The sequence below is a fragment of the Nycticebus coucang genome, chromosome 5 (assembly GCF_027406575.1).
Source record: "Nycticebus coucang isolate mNycCou1 chromosome 5, mNycCou1.pri, whole genome shotgun sequence".
Classification (NCBI taxonomy): domain Eukaryota; kingdom Metazoa; phylum Chordata; class Mammalia; order Primates; family Lorisidae; genus Nycticebus; species Nycticebus coucang.
In genome coordinates this window covers 124,371,636-124,392,916 of record NC_069784.1, presented here as the reverse complement: position 1 = coordinate 124,392,916, position 21,281 = coordinate 124,371,636, and the positions used below count along the sequence as shown (strand labels likewise).

The window sequence follows — 21,281 nt, the reverse complement described above, 5'->3', positions numbered from 1 at the left end:
GCAAAATACAACTCCCTGGATGTTACTGAAGACGGCCTTCTAAACTGCAGGAGAGAAGAACAGACTTCTCCTCTACAGATACCTATCTACGACTGCTTCCTCTAGTCAGAGTTATACCACCCCGTCACTGGGCCAGCTTTTACTGGAGAGTAGAATTCTCATTGCTTTGTACTGTAAAGGGGTTTGTGTATTCAAGAAATATCAATGAGGCTGGGAGAGGAGGAGAAGGGGGATCTTATTCTAAGGCATTCATGGTCATGAGAATTTTATAACAAGGACTCTCAGAAATGCAGTATAACAAAACGTTATTTCCAGAAGCAAAATACAGACATTCTATTATCACTGATCTGTCTTCAAAGGCATTTGGTATTGGAAGATCTAATATATTTTCTTCAAATGAGAAATGATTTCACATTATGAATCTAAATGCTTTTGGCACCCTATGGATGATTTATATTAACTCCCCTGTTATCCACAGAGATGATTGTACACCATAATTGTTATGTCTGAACAGGGTTCTACAATTTTCAATTTTCACATTTATTTTATTTGGTTCTAGTAATCGTTCTAAGAGGTAGTCATGGAGGTTATTTTTAACCTCAGTTTATGTAAGGTTACACTACATAATCTCCGTCTAATCTCATACCTGTTGAGACACGGACACCTGAACTCAGGTCTCTCTTGTCCAATGGACAGTCCCTTTCAGAAACCAGTTCTGGCACTGAGCATTTGCCCTGCAAAGGATAGCTGCCCCAAATTAAAAGCAACCAAGCAAAAGCAAATTCGGAGACTGTATTTGCATTTAACATGGAGATCTGAAGTGTGTCATCAGAACGCTGCTGTCCTGATGGGGACAGAAGCCACTGTGTGTAGTTCATTCTGCACCAGCAGAACAGCCTGTGCTGCTGGGCTGGCAGGGGGGCGGCTTGGGAGAGCTGTGGGGCTCATCTCTCCCAGCCATCTAACTTACAAACCATGAGCCCCGAGGCATTTGATACCTTATCAGAATATGGCTCCTCAGTGAGGTCTATGCCTTCCGTATGTAGCTTGTTTTCAGTGACCATTTCCAGGTCCACTCCCCGGGCACAGGAGACCTTCCTGGTCAAAGCTGGGCCCAGCTTCACACCGTGCTCCTGCAGGCTGGTGCTCTCCGGGAGCTCTGCAAGCCAGGGGGGTGGTCTTGTGCTTGGTGGGCTGCCAGGTTCCTGTGCTGAGGAAGGCCTCACGGCCAGTGCTGGTGGACAGTCACTGGGGCTGGTGGGGCTGGTGGGGCTGGCGGGGCTGGCAGGGCTAGCAAGACTGCCTTTTTTCACTGGCAGGCAGGGTGCGTCGGGACTGGGGAGGGTCCCAGCAGGGCCCATAGGAGCAGGGTGAAGTCCATTGGCAAGGCGTTCTCTGCTCTTTTTGGCAGGAACAGGTGGAGGCTGTGAAGGATTTTTTGGCTGTGTTCTGGCCTCAGGGACCCTCTGTTCAGCCTCTACCCCTTCTTTGGTGCTGGGGGGATGGTGCGTTCCTTCCAAATCATGTCCTTTTCTGTGACCCTCAAGAGGTATACTTGGGAAAGTGTGTTTAACTCCGGGAGGTTGAGCATCATAGCTTCTGGGCGAACTCTGAGGCGATGACGTGCCACGGGATGAGGCTACTATCGAGCCCTCCAGTTTCCTAGTAGTTATTTTCTGAGGTTCAGAAAATCTCTTGCTTTGGGTCAGTAGCAATGCATTGTCGACAGCAGAATCTCGTGCGAGAGGCTGGACCTTCGGGGCAGAGGCGCTTGTCTTCTGCGGCACTTCAGGTACAATCTGAGGGGAGGGTTCTGTCACCTCACTAGGCACATCCTGTTCAGCACCAGGCTCGCCTTGAAGGTCATCCAGGGAATGGGATCGGGGCCAACTCTCCACAGTCTGGGGGTCCTCCAGGGTCTCACAGCTCCGACAGATAGAAACCGGGAGGCTTCTTCGGTTTTTAGTCAAACCAGTCACACCTGGCGGGTCACAGCCCTTGGAAGTGTCCGGGCGGAGGCCACTGCCCAGCCTGCCCTCCTCGCCTCCCGGCTTCAGGGCACCCACTGACTTCGTTAAAGGCAACGTCGGGTAGTTCCCCAGATGGTTCCTCTTGAAAGACTTTAAGCTGCATTCGGTTGACGACTTGGCAGACAGGAGGCTGGTTTTCCGGGGCTTGCCTGTGAGACAAGGGAATATTTTACAATCAAATTTTAAAAGTGAGTCAGTCAAATTGATGCAGAAAGGTGCGCCAACATAACTGAAATCTCCAACTCTCCTATCCTGTGGTTGAATTACAACAACGACATAAAATCGTCTTTTTCTGACATAACATGATAGAAGGTTATTATGGTTCCATTTTTATTTTTAGAAAGAATTCTTATTCTTATTAAAGGACTCACAGAGACTAAAAAGAATTGGCAACAGTCTGTGAAGCTAGTGAATGATGCCCCATGATAATATCAATAAATAAATAAATAAATAAATAAATAAATAATAAAATAAAATAAAATAAAGTGAATTGGCTAACATGGAAAAGAAATACGCTGTGTCAGGCAATAAAATAAATCTAGGCTGAATGTCCATTCCCAGCCGCAGCCGGTGTGGAAGGAGGTTGATCTGGGCCATACCCCATGAAGAAGCCACATTGATGGGACTTCTGTTTGATGCGCCTAACTTCCCGCAGTCATAACAGAAGAGTTGAGGTGTGACTGAGAAATGGAGGTGGCACAACTACAAGGGACTTTACCTAGCAAACACAAATGATGTAACCTAATCATTTGTAACTTCATATTAATCTGAAATTTTTTTAAAACAGAGAGAGAGGACAGAACTCTGGAACAGGGTCTATGAATGGCGCCCCTGTAGGGTGATTACAACTTTCACCAAGCTGCTCCCTCTAATACATTTATCCTAGAAACAGCCGGTCCACCTTGAAGCAGACAAGTAAACAAACTTTTGTGACTACTTTGCCAGAGACAATCTGTAAAATACTGATAGGATTCTAGGTCCCAGGGAAGCAACAGCCCTGGTTAAAATAAACTGTCACACTGATAACTGAACTGTCCACCAGACACAACCTACTTATTTGATGACTTTTGATTAACTGCTGCTGCCGCTGCTTGATAAAACCGTACCGAGCCCAGGCTGTCCATGGGCCAGGCACCGGCTAAGTGCTTTGTTTCCATCAGTACTTTAAACACACACACAAATTAACTGTCCCTTGGTACATTTTTGCTCAGTAGCATGTTTGTCAGAGCTGAGATGTTTGAGGGGGAAACCCCAGATGATAAAACCAGAGCCCAGGGATCCCACTCGTCTAGGCCCAGAGAAACAGACAAAAATCCTAAACCCCCTTCTTGTTCAGAAGGGACAGAGACATGCTGGCTTCCATCTCTGGAAAGCCACCATCTTGTCCGTAAAGGTTTTCTTCCTAATCTATTGCTTCTGTAAACATTTTTCAACTAAACATTTAATATAGAACATTGATATCTCCCCATAAGTAATGTCACCCTTTCAATAAATAGGCAACTGGTAGAAATCAGGTCAGGGGGTGATTTGATTGGGAAGGTAGGGAAAGGGTTGAATAGTGCTCAGAGGAAGAAGGACATGGCTACCTCGGGGTAAAAAACCGACATTCTAGGATAAAATCTGTATGTGCATGCTGTGTGGATGAGGAGAAGGGATCAGGAAGATAAGACCCAGGGCGATGGCTTGGAAAGTGGTTTGGCCATTATCAGCAGAGAGAGAAAGAAGATTCCTTCGATGATTTTCCATAGGCTTCTATCAAAGTCTTTCTAATTTCAAAATGATGATATTAAAAGTATCATGTCAGTCATAATCCTAGACATGAAGACTGATGGATAGAACAACTGTCTTGGCCAGATGCAGTGGCTCATGCCTGTAGTCTCAGCACTTTGGGAGATCAAGCCAGGAGGAGCGCTCAGGACATTCCAGACCTGTCTGGGCAACATAGTGAGATGCTGTCTCTATAAAAAAAAAATAGCAAAATTAGCCAGGTGTAGTGGAGCAAGCCTGTAGCCCCAGCTACTTAGGAGGCTTGAGAGAGAAGGATCACTTGAACACAGAGGGTTGGAGTTTGCAGTGAGCTATTACTAGGTCACTGCCCCCTAGCCTGGGAGATAAGGTGAGAACATATCTCAAAAACAAAAACAAACAAATAAATAAACCCCAGCACAGTGGTCTTCTCAAATTTTTTATGAATAATTCCATCCTTGTGATAAGAAACAAATCAACATGTGAACTATTTTGCATATGACAAAGCAGAGATACAGTGTACCTGAATTCTTCTTAAAAATACTGCCTAGTCATAGCTGTGAGATCCTCACCAATGCAGAACAGTTAGAGAATTTACTAAAACTTTTGGGTACGGGAAGGTTATTAAGAGAAAAGAAAAACCTTCAGGAACCTACATGAGGACTTTTTGAGTTTGCTGACACCGAAGAGGCTCTGTGACAGAGCTGGGTTTTCATCCCGTCTTGACTGAGGCTACCTGGGTAGTGGAGTTTGGGGAGAGCCACTACCTTCCCAAATCGATAAAACAGCTTGAGTGGCAGGGCTCCTGGGTCAAATTTTTAGTTTCCACAGATGTTCATCAAAATCGGGACTAGAGTGAGATAAACAAGAAGCCCCAAGGGCACGACAAGGGTGTCCATGCTCAGAGTCATGGCAACCTATGGATGGTACCTGGAAGTGAGCACCCTGGGAACCCACTTGCTTCCCCTTAGTCCTGGTTTTGGTGCCCACAGAGGGTCTCGATTTTACATTCATCATCCGGTACACACAGACGTCTGTGTGGGCACACACAACTGGAACAACGATTAAGAATAGCGATACTAACCATACTAACCCTTACCTTATGGAATGCATGCTGGTATTTTCTGTTCTATTTGTCTTATAAAACTGCTATCCGTGACCCACTGAATTGATTTCATAACCCACAAATAAATTATAACCAGACGTTCACTGTGGAGCTCAACTCAGCTCTGGGCTTTGGGGCCTGCAGGGCAACCACATGTTGACTTTAGGGTTGAAGTTTGAAAAGTTTGCTTGGGTAGGTGTTCGATAAACATCTCAACACAGGATCTACTAGCTGGGATGTTTGTAGATACCAGCTAAAAACTATCAAGTGTGAGCATTTTCCACAGTGGTCTTCAAGTGTTCGACAGAGATTTAGGTCACTGTCAACCTTTTGCTACTGCTTCTAATCTTGCTGTAATAGGAATTTGGGGTCACAACAGTCAACTACAGAGCCACCCAGAGTAACATTTAACCCAGCTGACCCCACTGCACTTAAGACTCGTCTTTTGTTTGAAATGCTATGATTTCTGATTTCATACTGATTGCTTCCCACCTGTCAGGAAAGGGAAGCAACAAATAAAATGTGACCATCCAATCACCCTCTTCCACAGTGACTGCGTGTGGCTGCACCACTGAAGACACCGCTGCTGGTGTGACCCCGATGGATAGCCCATCTTGGAAATTGTTTTCCTTATGGACCTAATAGCTCCCAACACTCCAAGGTTGGTTTTTATTGTGAAAAGAAAAGGGCTAAGAGATAATACAATTTAGGTTTTACAGCTGTAGCTATTTTAGAAGGGATTTATTAACCTTGCACAGCAGCTAGGAGGAAAAGACAGGAAGACTAAGTATAGGCTAGAAGGGGGAAGAGGCCAGGAAGAGAAAGATTTGCACCAAGTTCATAATGGTAACAGAATCTTTCTTTAGGAGAACATTGTCTTTTCGAAATCAGTAATAGAGCAGGGTCCTGGTGACCTGTGCTGACAGTACCATTTTCCAAGTTCTCACTGCTTTCGTAGCACCCCGAATCTCGGGGGGAGCGTCCGCTCAGGCCCTGGCCGTCGACAAGCAGCTTCTCCTGGGATCCGGACTGGTCACTGTTACCTTGAGAAGAAAGTGAATACAGAACATGGATCAGAAGAGCAGTGAAGGGCAAAGGTTTCAAAGGATTTTATCCTCAGATTTAACTGTATACTTTTGAGCCTTCCACTTTTAGAGGAGAACAGATTATTTTAAAGTAAATAAGATCAAAATGAACTAGTTGAGATCAGAACATTTTTCTTTCTAATAAAGGTGTCATTCACATGGAGATAACTTTGGAAAGAAAATATATAGTTGGAATATTTTGGCATCTTTTACGATTCCCAAACAGAGGCTGACTCTGGGTCAAGCCTATGAGGAGAGGGGAATTGCTAAGCACCCTGTGGGCAGTGGACAGGAACAGGCCTAGTCCCTTCTGAGTCCAGAAAATTCCTGTAAAGAGTGAATAAAGGCCTCATTCCACGAGCTGGGATTGGGGCATATGCTCTTCACAGATCTTAAGACTTGGGCTTCAAGCCATTTACATGACCAGCTTTCCAAATCTGGTAGCTAATAAAGCATCAAATGAAATTTCAAATTTTATTAGCATTTAGGTACTTTCTTAGCCCTTGGGGACATGTGCTGGCTCTTGTATTATCTCAGCAGGAGTGAGATGGCAAGAGAGGGCCAAACCCCTAAACTGATGGGGGGCAGTGGCAAATCTCTGTTTGTTCCTGTTGTTTGGAATGAGTCAGAGGGTTTCCCTTCTTTTCTGCTGCTTCCCCTCTCGTCTTGGGCCAGCATTTTATTTCCTGCACAGCAGGGTAAGACATGGAAACCCTTTAACTTAGAAACCGAGTCAAAGATACACTTAAGGACCAAAAATTCAACAACCTTATTTTGAGGAATGCTGATAAAAAAGAAGCGTCTTTATGTGTCAGCTGTACCTCAATAAAGCTGGGGAGGGGGGAATCAAGAGAAACATGAGCTGTTTCTGTTGAGCGAGTCTGCCCCGAGGAAACCACGTGGGCCTCCACCCACATGCTCTACACAGTGTCCCCTTACACAGGACACTGAGGCTACACACAGAACATCTTTACATTATTACGCAGAGAAAGTGCTCATTCACCCAAAACGGAAACCCAAAAGACATTTTCTGCATAAAATAGCCAATTGCTACGATGCTTGATTTTCCTTTCTCTTCACCTCTTCTCCCCACCCTTCCAACCACATACACCAGGGGGGGGTGGGAAAAATCAATAAACCAGAAATATGATGCCTGTCCTCTGGTCATCAAAACAGAAATGTGGGGAGGCAGAGGGCTGCCAACCCACATATGTGCCAGCTGTTCCTGGGGCCCTCTGGCCACTTTCTGCTTGTGTTTCTCACAAGGAAAGCATTCTGTGACACAAAGTGCGGCAGAGAACACAGCAGAATGAGTTCTTCAATTAGAATCCCAAATTAAGAGTGCTGTTTTTAGAAATGATTAATGAAAACTTAATAATTGGAAGCACAGGAGCAAATACTGCCCCCACTACCATCAAAATGTAGAACATTCTAGAAAGAGGTCCTCACGGTGTGGAGGAGACTGTGGATTTGGAGTGGCCTTTGTTCTAGCCTAGCATGTTATTTAGAAAAATGATACTTATAAATGAAGGCTTTGAACTATCCATTACAACCCAGGAAGAGGAACCAGTCTAGGGTGTTCCTGGCAACACAGCTCAGTGTATGGTGGTGGCCAAAACAGACTCCCGAGTGCTGACCGATGGGAATAACACAGAAAACCTCTCCTGCTGTCGCAGGGAAATGCATGCTGTGTCTGCATCTCTGGAGATACCAACCTCACCAGAAGACACCATAGGATACCTGAAGTTATTATGCAGAGGGAAGACATCCAATCCACTGCCTGGAAACCAGTTCAATTTATAAAATCAGGAGGCATAAGGCAAGGGGTTAGAGTCACTGTCTTCATTAGGGAGAAAAGGCCACAGCGGGGTGCTTCTTATGTGTAGTGCAGAATTAGCACCATAACCTTTCCCCACTATGTGCATCAACACCAAGTGAGAAAGATAAAAAAGAAAACAGCTAGAACACTAAAAATCCTCATAGTCGATTAAGAGCAAAGGGCAGGGTTGTGGAGCAGAAATCCCATTTGAGCATGACCTGATGGGCCTCTGCTTGGGCTAAGGTTCTCCCAACCCCCACGTTGACACATGTGCACACACACAGGGAAAACATGCTAAGACATGCATGAGACCCTCAAACCGTAAGAGGTGGTGGTGGACAAGAACACGTGGCATTTTCTAGAGCAGTTACTTCGGGAAAAAAGAAGAGAAGGGAATGGGATTCTTGAAGGGGAAGACTTTCTATAGGCTTATCACTATTTCTTTAAAAAAGTAAGAATTCACCAAGCATAGTGGCTCACACCTGTGATCCGAGCCCTCTGGGCGGGGGCAGGTAGATTGCTTGAGCTCAGGAGTTCAAGACTAGCCTGAACAAGAGTAAGACCCTATCTCTATTAAAAACAGAAATACTGCCTGGTGCAGTGGCTTACATCTGTAATCCCAGCACTCTGGGAGTCTGAGTTGGGCAGATCGTCTAAGCTCACTAGTTGAGACCAACCTGAGCCAAAGCGAGCCCCCACCTCTAAAAAATAGTAGGGCGTTGTGGTGGGCACCTGTAATCCCAGCTACTCAGGAGGCTGAGGCAAGAGAATTCCTTGAGCCCAAGAGTTTGAGGCTGCTGTGAGCTATGATGCCAGAGCACTCTACTGGGGGTGACAAAGTGAGACTCTGTCTCTAAATAAATAATAAAAAAACTAGCTGGACATTGTGATGGGCACCTATAGTTCCAGCTACTGAGGAGGCTGAGGCAAGAGGATCACTTGTGCCCAAGAGGTTGAGGTTTGCTGTGAGCTGTGATGCCATGGTACTTTATCTAGGGCGACAGAGTGAGATCTTGTCTCCAGAAAAAAAAGTTTGAAGCAAAAATGGCGAAACACTAAATTTAGTTAAATTCAGAAAATACATGTTTATCTTTGTTCTAATTTTCTCTGTACTTTTCTGGGTATCCAAAGTAATCCCTAATTAAAATTCTTATAAAAGCTACTTACTGTTTATTCTGATCTGTACACTTAAGTCATTGTGACAGTAAACTTAAATGTATATTTTACCACAATTAAAAACATTAAAAGTTTTCTTTTGTTCTTTTTGAAAAGAGCTCTCATTTGGAACACCTAAGATAGTGGCTTTGGGCTCCGTGTAAGGAAGAGCTGCCTCCTGGCAGTCAGGAGTCTGCTGCAAATGGAACCCTGAGTGAAGAGGGGAACTCTCGACGCAGGGAGAAAGGCTGGACAAGTCTGCCTTCTAAGCAGGGATGCACATTTTGCTCTCAGTGGAAGTCTAAGCTAGAAAACTTATAGAATCTCTACATATCTTCAAAGATCTCAACAGACCTCTATCTCTCTAGTGCACAGAAACTGAGTTTTACAGAAACCTATCATGTTCCTCTAAGTCATCTTCACTTAGGTTGACAGAGTACTCCTTAACCACAATGAAGTTAACTATAATAGATGTGACATCTTATAACCCTAGGATACGTCTGGACCCAGAGTCAGGGCACTACCTGGTACTCCTGAGCCCTTAAAGCAGTGGTTCTCAACCTTCCTAATGCTGAGGCCCTTTAATACAGTTCCTGTGGGTGGCGACCCACAGGTTGAGAACCGCTGCCTTAAAGACTCTGCTTTGGAACCAATGAAAGGATGTACTACTTTGTCTATCAAGGTAACAGTATAGGTCCAAAACAGGATTTGCAAAGAAGCAGTGAGACCTTCTCAGCCTTCTGATGCAGCATCCTGATGGATAAAGCATGCCCTGCAAGGCCCCCAGGCACAAACATCAGGATGTGATCCTAGGCAGGACAAGGAGCCGGGGCCAACATGGCATGTAACTGACTAACGCAGGTCCCTGCCCTATCGTATCTAGCTCAGCTGCTCCTACACTGCAAATGAGAAAAGAAACGCAATGGACAGTGTATAAAGACCAGATGTTCTCAGTGGTTGAGGAAGAGCAAATGAGCTGTGGTTTAGAGCAGATATGGCTGAGAGAATACATGACTTAATGTTCATTCATATTAATAGAGCTGGTCAGCTATACCCGTCACTGTGAAGCTCTTTACACACAACCTGGCCATAGACATCCCCCCCTCCAGGTGTTTCTGGGGACCGAGGGAATCAAATACTAAAAGACCTGGTTATAAAGTGATATCAACCATGAATCACAATTCCCTCCAAATCTATCCCTGCAGGCAGCCTGTTTATCTTGGGCTCAGACATCTGTTTGATGGTGTGTGTTCCTCTATATTATCAGTTAATTTAGAGGGAGGACTCGTTTAGCAGAAGTGAATTTAACCTTATGACACACTTGCTTCCATGTCTCTTGGGCCTGATACATTCAGTAATGTATAATTTTTTCCCCCACCACTAACCATGGTTTCAGTGTGTCTTTTAGTAATAGAAATGCTATTAGCTACTGATACCCCTGAAGCAGAGCCCTTAAAAGAAAATATGTTTGAATTCAATAACTGGAAAAGATATTCCCCTTGTGAAGAATGATTTCAAGACTATTTCTGATGTCAGATTGAAGAATAAAGAGCAAGGAAATACTGGGTTAATGGAGCAAAGGATGTGGTGTATTCAAAAAGATTCCATAAAAGCTCTGAGCTCACTGATAATTCTGTTCACAGGCTGTAAAAATAAGCTGTCATTCAGGTTGGGAATTTGCAAACCAATCAATACGGAATTCTCTGCTCTATATATTCACTTGAAAGAGCCATTTCCTTCTCCTTTAACAGAAGCTGATGAATTTCAGTTAATTCACTAACCAATCTATTTAATAAGAAAAAAAAAAAAAAAACCTCAAGTGCTTTGAGAAATAATTAACCCTTAGGTGGGGGAAGAAATCCAGCTGCTCAGTCGCTTTTGCGTCCAGGTATCCTAAGGCTTGCTGAAGGCTGAATGGACAGAGTAGTTAAGGTGCAGTCTGTTCATTTCTTAGGAAAACCGTAATTCATTTCTCATGGACACTTGATGCAGCATCAACCTCAACATTACCCAGAGACGCACCATGAAAGACACCCGTGGGGAGTCAGGTTTGCTTTTGCTCCCGGGTTAACAGGAATGTCTATACTGGAAATTTGTGCCTTTGTGCTGTTTGACATATGAACTTGACCTTGGCTTTAGAAAGAGCAGGACCAAATGAGTGACTCGGGATGTAAGTGCAACTGGCAGCATCCTCAGGCCTGCTGGTAATGGAAGCTCGTGGCTGATCTAACAGGGACCACCTCTGCACGTGGCAGGACTTACTGTCATATTCTTGTAACAGCTCCACTGCCGTCAAGAGCACAGCTCTGTGCTCGGGGTCCCTGATATTTAACTCATCCAAGTCTTCTTCTTCCAGCAGCTTAAAGGTGTCCAAGTCTTCATACCCATTGAACAGGAAAGTGGGCATGTGCTCCTGGGAGGGGGAGGAAGAAGGCAGAAGTGGGTCAGCCTTCACTTACACAGCCGTTAAAATCCAACACCAAAAGCCCTGTGAGACTCTGAAGAGCAAGAATGGTTTTGCTAGGAGAAAACAGAACCTACCAGTACACCCACACTTTGCTCTATATTGGGGGCAATGGTGGGAGAGGTAGGGAGGAGGCTTCTCATGGCCCCATGGAGCTTGCCATGAGGAAGGAGCCAGGGGTTTTGCTCACAGACCTTCCGGTAGGAGTTGTGACCTGGGGCTTATGCTATCGCCCACAGCTGAGGTCAAGGCCAGTGCTAGAACAATGCTAACCACTTCTGCAGAAGAATGGACACTCATTGTAGCGGTGGGCCACCCGTACTTGGCAACACAGATCAACCCCTATGTTGAGGAAGAGCAAATGAGCTAAAGTACCCTCTCTTGTTAGTTTAGGAGAGGCACAGGCAGTGGGGACAAGAACACGAGGTGACTGACCTTCAGGTTAATCCGATCGAGGAGGTCCTCCACAGACTTGGGCTGAGGGGGTCTCCCTTTCCTCCTCCTCCGGGCAGGACGCTTGGGCTTCTCCTCATCGTCGTTCAGCACGTCCACGTAGATGAACTTGAAGGTGCCAACTTTGTTGTTCAACAGGCCCATCCAGGTACCCATGGGTGGTTTGCTGATTATGTCAATGATATCCCCTTTCTGGGTCCCAGGGAACAAAGATCTTTCCATTAGGTACATTTTTAAGCACAAATCATGATTCAGACAGATGCATGAGTCATGCAGATGTGAAAATATCATGAAGGCCAGAATTAGGGCTCTGCAAGTCACCCTTCTGTGCAACTCAGGGAGGACATGCCTGGGAGGGTGGCAGGAGCCAGACGGGGTACTTCTGACTGTTGCATGCAGGCCCAGGTCACAGGCATCCATCCTCCCACCCGTAGGACCAAGCCTGCCTGAAGTATCTCTAGGGCTCTTAGTCTGGCTCCCACCAGTGCTCTGGACACCCTCCCATCATCTGGAGCCCCCCACTTCCTAGAAAATGCATGTCTCACCAGCTCCATGCCAAGGGCAACCCCTGTCTTTAAATCACTGCACATTTTGTGGACTCCCTCTGTCCCACATAAATGTAGTGATCTTCCTTTAGAAGAAAAATATAGAAACCTAGGGGTGGAGAGCAACAGGAATTCTCCAGGGAAACTGAGGTCAAGAGGACAGGGCTGGGGGCAAGGTGGTGATGACAGAGGGATTAACACAAGGCTCTCCTGCCTCTACCGCTGGCTGCCTCATGGTTGTGCTTTTCACTAGGGAAGAAACCAGTGGTTCAAGGTACAGACATTGTCCTGTCTATACCAGAACAGCCCAGCATTCAACAGTGAGGAGGAAAGAAAAACTCTTAGAAGAACCCAAGAGCCCAGTTAATGGCTCTGAGGCTAGGGAGAGAGATACCTTGAGCTTGAGCGAATCTGTGTCATAGGGGCTGGGGGTGAAGTCGGTGTGCACCCGGGCGCGCCCGCAGAAGGGGCCCCGGTAGGGCGGCTCTTCATCATCACCATCTTCTGACTTGACACTTTCCCTGTTGCTGGTTGAGGAATCAGTCGTACTTACTGTCTGGCCACCTGTATGGGAAAAGTGGGAAGACCTAGGGTAAACAGTCTGCATACAGCCAAGCTGAATGGATGAGGAAACAAAGGCCAGAGAGAAAGGAGGCCATGGGCTGCCATGGTGTCAGGGCCAGAGCTGGGCCCAGCTGTGAGTTCTCCAATTATGACCCCTCGGGGAGCCTCTGCTTGGACAGCGGACTCACAGCAAGTTACCCACAGGACGAGGAGCCTCCTTGACAGAGGGCACTGCCAAATTAGGTGCTAGACGCTGACCTTGCCACTCAACAAGCTCTCACCTGTAATGCACACTACCTTCACCCCATTTTACAGATGAGGAAACAAATTCTGAGAGATTGTACAACTTGCCCAAGGTAAGAAATTAAAAGTGACGGCTCCAAACTTGGTCTCTTTCCCTGTATCATTTGGCTGACGCGAGCGACCAGTAGGCCTGAGCTAGTAGCTCGGTATTTGTTATTGGTGACATTTCCCTTCCCCTTTCCCTTTACTTTGTTGATCATCTTCATGGGCTTGGCTTTTCCCCCCTTTTTCCCCAACTCCTTCCTCTGTGATGCTTTCCCTGATGAAAATTAATCATCCCTTCTTCTGGGCCAGAGCGGTATGTCCACTGCTAAACATGGATGATGCTAATCCAGAGAGCTGTCAGGTCTGACGCTCTTGCAGCTCCCCGAGGATGGGAACTTGGTCTTTGTTATCTTTAAATTGCCTGAACCTGGCACTCAATAAATGTCTGTCTTCAACTCCAAAGAAAAGCATTCTCCAGTGATAAATGAGACTTACTCATGGAGCTCTGGCCACTCAGAGAACTCCGAAGACTTTCCACAGAACCCCCGGCTTTTAGCTTGGGTTTGTCCATGTGCTCTGGGTCAGGCTGTGAAGGCGGCGGGGAGCCCGGCATTCCATCAAGGCCAGAGTCCTGAAATGAATTCAGCAAAGTGAAATAAGCTTCACCAGAGAAGACAGGTGCTGGGTTGTAATTCTCAGCAATTTAGTCCTCAGCTGAATCAATCGGATCAATATTTATACCCATAATCAATCCTATGTGAAATAGTCTCCTCCTGTTTTATCTTATACCCTTGGTTAATTTTAAAAGTTGGGGCCCATGTTAGTATTTATTAAGCACTCAGTACTTTCCACGCTCGAGTAGATATTGAGATCTCTGAGAAAAATCTACCACACAGAGGAAATATTCAGTTAAAGCAGTGGTTCTCAACCTTCCTAATGCTGCGACCCTTATGGTAGTGATTTTTGTTTTCTGTGGGTCATGACCCACAGGTTGAGAACCACTGAGTTAAAGGCTTAGAGACTCAGCATACTCAAAAGTCCAACAAGGTTGGACTCCAAATGCAAATCAAATATAATCCACTACCAATCTGATATGAAGGACCATCAGATGCTATTTAATCTATTTTAAAGGGAAACAGTTATACTTAAAAAAAGTATACTCCTTGGGAGAAAAATTGGCCATATTCTTATGTTTCTATGTACCCAAATTAATTGAAATCACTAAAGAAACACCAACTTAAGCCTCAGATATACAGCAAAAATTCTACTTTTCGGTCTATAATAAAAGTTCCTACGGTTTTAGTCTCTTTCACTTTTTTCAGTGTTGTTAGTAAAAGCTGTGAAGCTCTTTCAGATCAGAGCTGCCAGCAGTGACTCAGCGGTACTTTGACTCTCTGAGTGGCTAAGTTAGCAACTCCCTCCAGTTCCTCCTTTGCACATATAAGCATAACGAGCTGATGTGATTAGTGGTGCTGTATCGATAGACAGTATCACACTTCAAAAAGTTTGCAGTGAGAACTGTTTCCATGCTAAAATAGAGAAGTGTCTAGCACACTGCATAGCCACGTGAGCATGAAACCATCTGAAGGAAACCTGCTATTTGCATGGTGCTGAGTCATCAGAGGCCTTTAATGCGATTCTGCAGTCCCTGCAAACATTTAAGGACATCGGCTGTGGCAGATTCTGGTCCAACACACACTTGAGCTTTATATTTAACGAAAGTGTGCAAAAAGCCACAAAAACAGCTATAAACAGGGTTTCCATTATTGGGAAGTTACCAATGCTGCCTCATAGGAATGCCTTAAAAAAAAATTTCATTCTTCCTTTCTCAATCATAAAGTTCATGATCTTTCCAATGAAAAATTTTTTATAAACACAAAAATTTTAAAAAATAGCAGTGTTAAATATGTCTCTGTGTTCTCAAATGCTTTAAAATTAAAATTTAATTTAAAATTAATTTATTCATCACATTATTTAGTGATTACCTATAAGAACAGGTACTATACTAGGTTCTGGGCATGTAGCAGGAACAAAACAAATATAGCAGAGAAAACAAAAATCACTACCATAATGATTGGTATATTTAGTAAAAAGTTTTTCTTTTTTTTTTTTTTGTAGAGACAAGAGTCTCACTTTATGGCCGTCGGTAGAGTGCCGTGGCCTCACACAGCTCACAGCAACCTCCAACTCCTGGGCCCAAGCGATTCTTTTGCCTCAGCCTCCGAGTAGCTGGGACTACAGGTGCCCGCCACAACGCCCAGATATTTTTTGGTTGCAGTTTGGCCAGGGCTGGGTTTGAACCCGCCACTCTCGGTATATGGGGCCGGCGCCTTACCGACTGAGCCATAGGCGCCGCCCTTAAGAAGTTTTTCAAATCATATAAAATCTCACGTTCATTTTCTTTCTAGAAAGCATTATAATGAATTGTTTCTTTTTTTTCTTTAACGTATGTGAAATGATTGCTTTTGAAAGAAGAGGATTAAGAATACAAGATTGCTATATAAGGCAGTAAAATTATAGAAAAATGCTCAAAATGACATTAAAATTCTATGCTAATGATCCACAAAGCAGAACACTGCTGAGAACATAAGCTTATAAGGGCTTTTAGTGGCTGCTTCAATTCTGGGGAAAAGCAAACTTAATAAAGTGCTTTAAATTAGCAGCATTTCTTTCTCTGGCAGGCTGTCACTGGCAGGAGTGTGCACGGTTTACTTCATTGCTAGGTGGAAATACAGGCGCACCATCCGTGTCTTCACACACATGACAAGAAAATAACAAGGGTAAGGAAAAAATCCTGAAGACGGCGCACAGAAGGCATCCCAAACTTCCCCTGCAGGTCTAATAAGCTAGGAACACCTTTAGCATTTTGGGTGGGGAATCCTTTGCTGGGGGTCCATCCTACACATGCAGGGACACCAAGGAGCGTCCCCAGCCTCTACTCACTAGATGCCAGTCACGCCCACCTCGCTCTCGCCCAGTGCGACTACCAAAGACAACACTAGACATTGCCCTGTGGTCGTGGGGGGAGCAAAGCTGCACCCCACTTCTCAACCTCCCCTCCCCGTGGGAAGCATTGTGATAAACTGAAGCTGTCCCCCAGGTTTTGTTTGAATCAAAGTGCAATGACAGCTGGCTGGTGGTGCCGAGTGATTCACAGACGGATGCTTGGTCTGAGCTCACTCCGCCCACCAGAGGGCAGCAGCGGAGCAACAACATTAGCTTTCTCTGCTGCTTTCATCTGGCAGATGCAGCAGCATTTCCCACATATTTCAAGTAGACAGCCAGCTGGGGGACTGGGACTTCTTCAACAGGCCACAAAGCTTACTATAAAGGTGCCAGAGGAGAGTGTTTTGAAGATATGATGGTCAAAATTACCTCGAAGGCCCACTCTCTACCATGCCATTAAGACAGAAACTGGTCATATTTCTAGCAATGATTATAGGACAAGGGGAGGCAGAATCACTTCTGTGCTATCTTAATGGCTGGGATAGGGCCAGTGAGTGCAAATACCTCTCTCAGAAACATGATTACTACGGAGGTCCGGGAGCCAGGAAGCACTTTCCGAGTTTACTTTTCAGGCTGGCTATGGGCTTCCAGAGCAATTTATACCACAGTGGAGACGTCTGCTGTCCAAAAAAACTTTTTTAGGTTTGATTCTGGTGACATCCATTTTGCAGCAAGGGATATTTTAGAAAGTAAAATCCTTCCTTTCTGTGGAAATGTATAGTGCTTACTGCACAAAAGGGTAATCATTTCTCTATACACATCTTTCCTCTTATAGACACATAAAAGGCAAAGGCAGAGATTGTACTGTATATTCCCAGCACTAAGAAAAGTGCCTGAACCCAAGATGTTTTAACAAATGCTTGTCAATTAAATGTTTTTCTACATAAACAAAACCTCATCCTGCAGCAGGATAATGCCAAAGAATCTACGTATTGAAATATGTGGGAAATGCTGCTGTACCCACCATGTAAAAGCACCTCAGCTTTCCTTGTCATTAGAAGAACCAGGGAGGCTTTCTGCTGGGTAGCTGCCTACCTGCTCAGAGACTGAGCTGCTGTATTTTTTAGACATTCTTTTCCTCATTGTCTCCTTCACTGATTTCACTTTTTTCCCAAGAGAGATGCGGGAGGCAGTGGGCGATTTGATTACTTCTTTGTACACAAAATCTCCTTCCTTACCCTGTAAAACAGAAGGTTACAAGTACGGTTAGTCCCAGGAAATGAAGCCCAGAAAAAGGTTTTATTACTCAAACCATTCAAGTTCTAGGTTTCAGAAAAATACTGGCATGCTCTAAGATCTTAAAATTGTTCTCAAGGTAACTCAGGGCTGTGTTTCAATCTTTGATTAAACATTAAAACCTATTGACTAAGGGGCTTCTTGTCTATTTGTTTGTTCAAAGTAGGATGTCAGTCATTTTTTATTTTATTTACTCTTAGTACGTTCTTGCCCAGTTTTGTTTCTTCCATCATTTCAAACACCCAAGGGGACTACATTTCATCAAAGAGCGATTTACTTGAACCGATGTTTCTGTAATCCCAGGAGTGTGGCAGAAGGTGGGGGTAACGCTACTGAATCGCCCGAGGAAAGGGGCAAGGAACGCCGTTGCTGGAAATACATGATTGGATTTCTGTCACCACACTGCTCAGTGTGGGCGACTCCTAAGAGTGTGTGAATTCCCATCTCCCAGCTAGCTGGATTGTGGTCACCTCTCATTCAATTTGCCTTTAAAAAACAAACCAAAAAACCTTTCTGTTGGAAAAGGGAAAAAAAAATCATACTTTCACTTTTTAAAAAGATGAACTACATAAAACTACTGGTTTAAGCATCAGTAAAACTTGATATTCAAATAACATAGATCAATTTTCTTCCAGGAAATTCTCAAACACTTCAGATGTATACGACAGAACCAGGTATGAAAAGGCAGTAGCTGTGGGCCTGGGGGGTCTGGTTTGCTTTGCTCCAAGGGGACTGGGTTCATTCCAGAACACTCCAGATCACAAATGCCTATGGGGTGGGTCACGTAGTGGGTCTGTGCTAAGATGGATTTTTTTGAAATGCAAGTACAGATTCTTGGTCTCCAAATCCCAGGGCTCCATCCTGTAGCATGGCACATGTGTAGTAGCTGTGGACTTGTGAAGAGTGTGGGGGGGGAAAGGCTGTGCACGGTGACTCAGCCCATAGAAGCCAAACTCATCTGGATTTGTTTGAAGAAAGTTGGAAACAAAGGCCTTAAAGGAGCTGTGCCACTCCCAGGAGGGAGGCGGCGGCAGAGTCATCATCACCCTTTCCACATGGAACCCTGGTGGGTCTTTAAGATGGGGGAAGCAGGGTTTCTTTCCAAACGTGATTGAGGTTTACCAAGGAAAACATTACCCAGGATCCACTCTCAAACCCAGCGAGTGGGAAACTATCATCAAACACAGCTGGGGTCTGAATCTTTTGATTTCCTCTGACCGGTACTCACCATCGGATCAGAACTGTTATTGCCAACGTGCAGAGAACGATTTGTCAAGTCGAATCCTCCAAAACTGCAGGTTCTCTATGGAAAAGAGAGGGCAGGGCAGAAATAATTGGGTTATGCTTATGTCCGAAAGCAGTGCACTGACCCACTTCCCAGTGGCAGGACATCTGTGAATCACAAGTATGTGTAGAGGATGAAAGGAGAAAATAAGAAATGATGAGGAAAAAAACACATGGTTCATGTCGGAAGGAGCTGTCACTCATTCATCCCTTCAACGGGTGGTTGGAACTTTGCCTACACAATCCCTTCAACATGCAAAAACCAACCATTTACCCAAAACACAACTCCCTCCAGGAGTTCAGTGCTATTAGACTACCCTGAGCACAGAACTTCACCTCAGTATCTGCTACCTACGGTAGTGAAAATGGAGGGATTTGTATTGGAGGACCCATGTGTTCCATGGTCTTGGAAACCCAGGCCTGAAACTCTACAGCTCTGACACGGACAGCAAGATTTTCTAACAGACTTTTGTTTTGTTTAGTTATAAATCACCGAGAAAGGGAAGGGGTAAAGGTTATGTTTATAGTAGCCCAATCAAGCCAAGAGTATTACTCACTCATTGCTTCTCCATCCTAGCCAAAAATGCTGATAACTTCCCCATCTAAATGCCCCACTTAATTAATGATGACCCCTTTTCTCACAGTGGATCAAGTGGAGACACCACATTTGCCTGGAGTATGTGGGGGGGTTGATTCAATGTCTTTGGCTACCCTCCTAAATTTCAATAGGAAAAAAATGCTGATGTTATAAACAATGAAAACTCCATTGTCCTTTTCATTTGTTTCAAACTTTAGGGAACTGCTTAAAATTCCATGATTTTTTTATTTGAAGAACTGGGTTCAAATTTGCTGTTGTTTTTCTAGCAAAAGCCACTCAGTGACTGCCCGACCCCCCCCACAAAAAAAAACACTCTAATTTTGTTACAACAAATTATCTTTTTTGAAAATATTGGTAATAGAAGTCAAATAGCGGATTTAGGCTCTACCATTCTGTATTACCAATTTTTTAAGAGAACTCTAACCACCAGCTATTAAATGGAAAAAATGAATGGAAAAATACAATACAGCAGAATCTCCATAGTTGACCACCTCCCTACACCGATCACCTCCTTACGTTGACCTAATTTTCATAGATTGGACATGCACCACGCGTCTGTATCAGTACAGTAGGCCCTATTCCTTACGTTGCCCATCTCCGTATGTTGAACAGTTTGTTATGGTGCCTTGGGTGGTCACCTTACAGAGATTCTATTGTATATGCTATAAGCTTTGCTTATTTAAAACAAAGGTACTTTAGATTCATATTAATTAACTGAATTGAGAGAGTAGAAACATTCTGGAAGGAAAAGGCTTAGGTTATTGAAATCACACAGATGTAGACCCAAATCCTGGTTTGCCACTTACTTGCTGTGTGATCATAGGTAAAGTACTTAAAACTCTCTGAGCTTTGGAGTCTTCATTAGCAAACCAATAGCTCCATCACATACTGGAAGCCTCCAGCACACTGTCTGTCACATACTGGAAGCCTCCAGCACACTGTCACAAGGCACTCTATGAATCTTGGTTTCTCCCATGACCTTTCATGAAGTATAACTGAGAATTTGGTAGGCGACCATGATAATTGTTATATTGAAGTTCAGGCTTAGTCAACATTATTGATCTGCAAATTATGGGCTGTAGCTTTGTTCTAGACCTCACAATCTGGGTTCAACTGTAAAACCAGAGCATCTCAGGAACGGGCCACAAAGTAATAAATGGCACACGGGAAGGCCTGCAGACAAGGAGGACATTTCAGGACACCCAACATCAGGGTATCAGGGATCTGCTGTTCTTTACCAATGCTATTGCCACTGTCTTAAATCTACTATGGACTTGTTTCCCAATGGTCATACCCTAATTTTATATTAAATGTCAATGGGAATCTTATTTCCTTTGGACCTATATCTACTCTGTAAAAAGAGAAAGGCTTTTCTACATAAAGCACGCACTAAATCACCTGAGTAAGTCACGTCAGCAGCATATCTCAAGGCTAATTTTGAACATTAACTTTCCCTTTCCAGCTTACAATGCCAAATAAGTTTGCTCATTCTTGCAAAAGCAATGACTTTATTCTAGTTCCTTTCCTGTGACTCAGGGCTTCACAGACACAGTATGGCACCCAGATGCCTGATCACTTTATGCTTTTGCAAGTCCCTGCTTTCAACTACAGCATCTATGCAGCACGACAGCCCAGCACATTATTTCTGATGCATATGAAATAACTGACAAAGAATTTATGTGGAAACTGTGACTGCAATAAATTGGAAGCTCATTTAAGTTTTCATATGCTTGCTGGATGCATGGATTCCTAAACTGAAAAGCTTAAAGGGTAGACTGATGTTCTTAACTACCAACTAAAGTCTCTCCCAGTGATATGCTCAGTTATCTGAAACTGACTCCTTTTTATCAGTGGAGGACTGACAAAGAATATAACAATAAATATTGCTTGAATTCATCTCCAA

General features: G+C 44.3%; 1 protein-coding gene across 6 annotated transcripts in view; it reads right to left on the bottom strand.

Moving 5' to 3' along the window:
* Positions 1–21,281, bottom strand: part of SASH1 (SAM and SH3 domain containing 1) — a 312,356-nt gene that overhangs the window by 6,147 nt on the left and 284,928 nt on the right. For all 6 annotated transcript variants that reach the window (XM_053591083.1, XM_053591082.1, XM_053591085.1 and 3 more), the window contains 8 exons: positions 18,725–18,799; positions 17,296–17,439; positions 13,750–13,885; positions 12,797–12,966; positions 11,840–12,049; positions 11,203–11,353; positions 5,811–5,924; positions 999–2,179 (listed from right to left, as the gene is read on the bottom strand). In XM_053591083.1, coding sequence (XP_053447058.1) covers positions 999–2,179; positions 5,811–5,924; positions 11,203–11,353; positions 11,840–12,049; positions 12,797–12,966; positions 13,750–13,885; positions 17,296–17,439; positions 18,725–18,799 — 2,181 coding nt within the window. The remainder of the gene's footprint in view (positions 1–998; positions 2,180–5,810; positions 5,925–11,202; positions 11,354–11,839; positions 12,050–12,796; positions 12,967–13,749; positions 13,886–17,295; positions 17,440–18,724; positions 18,800–21,281) is intronic.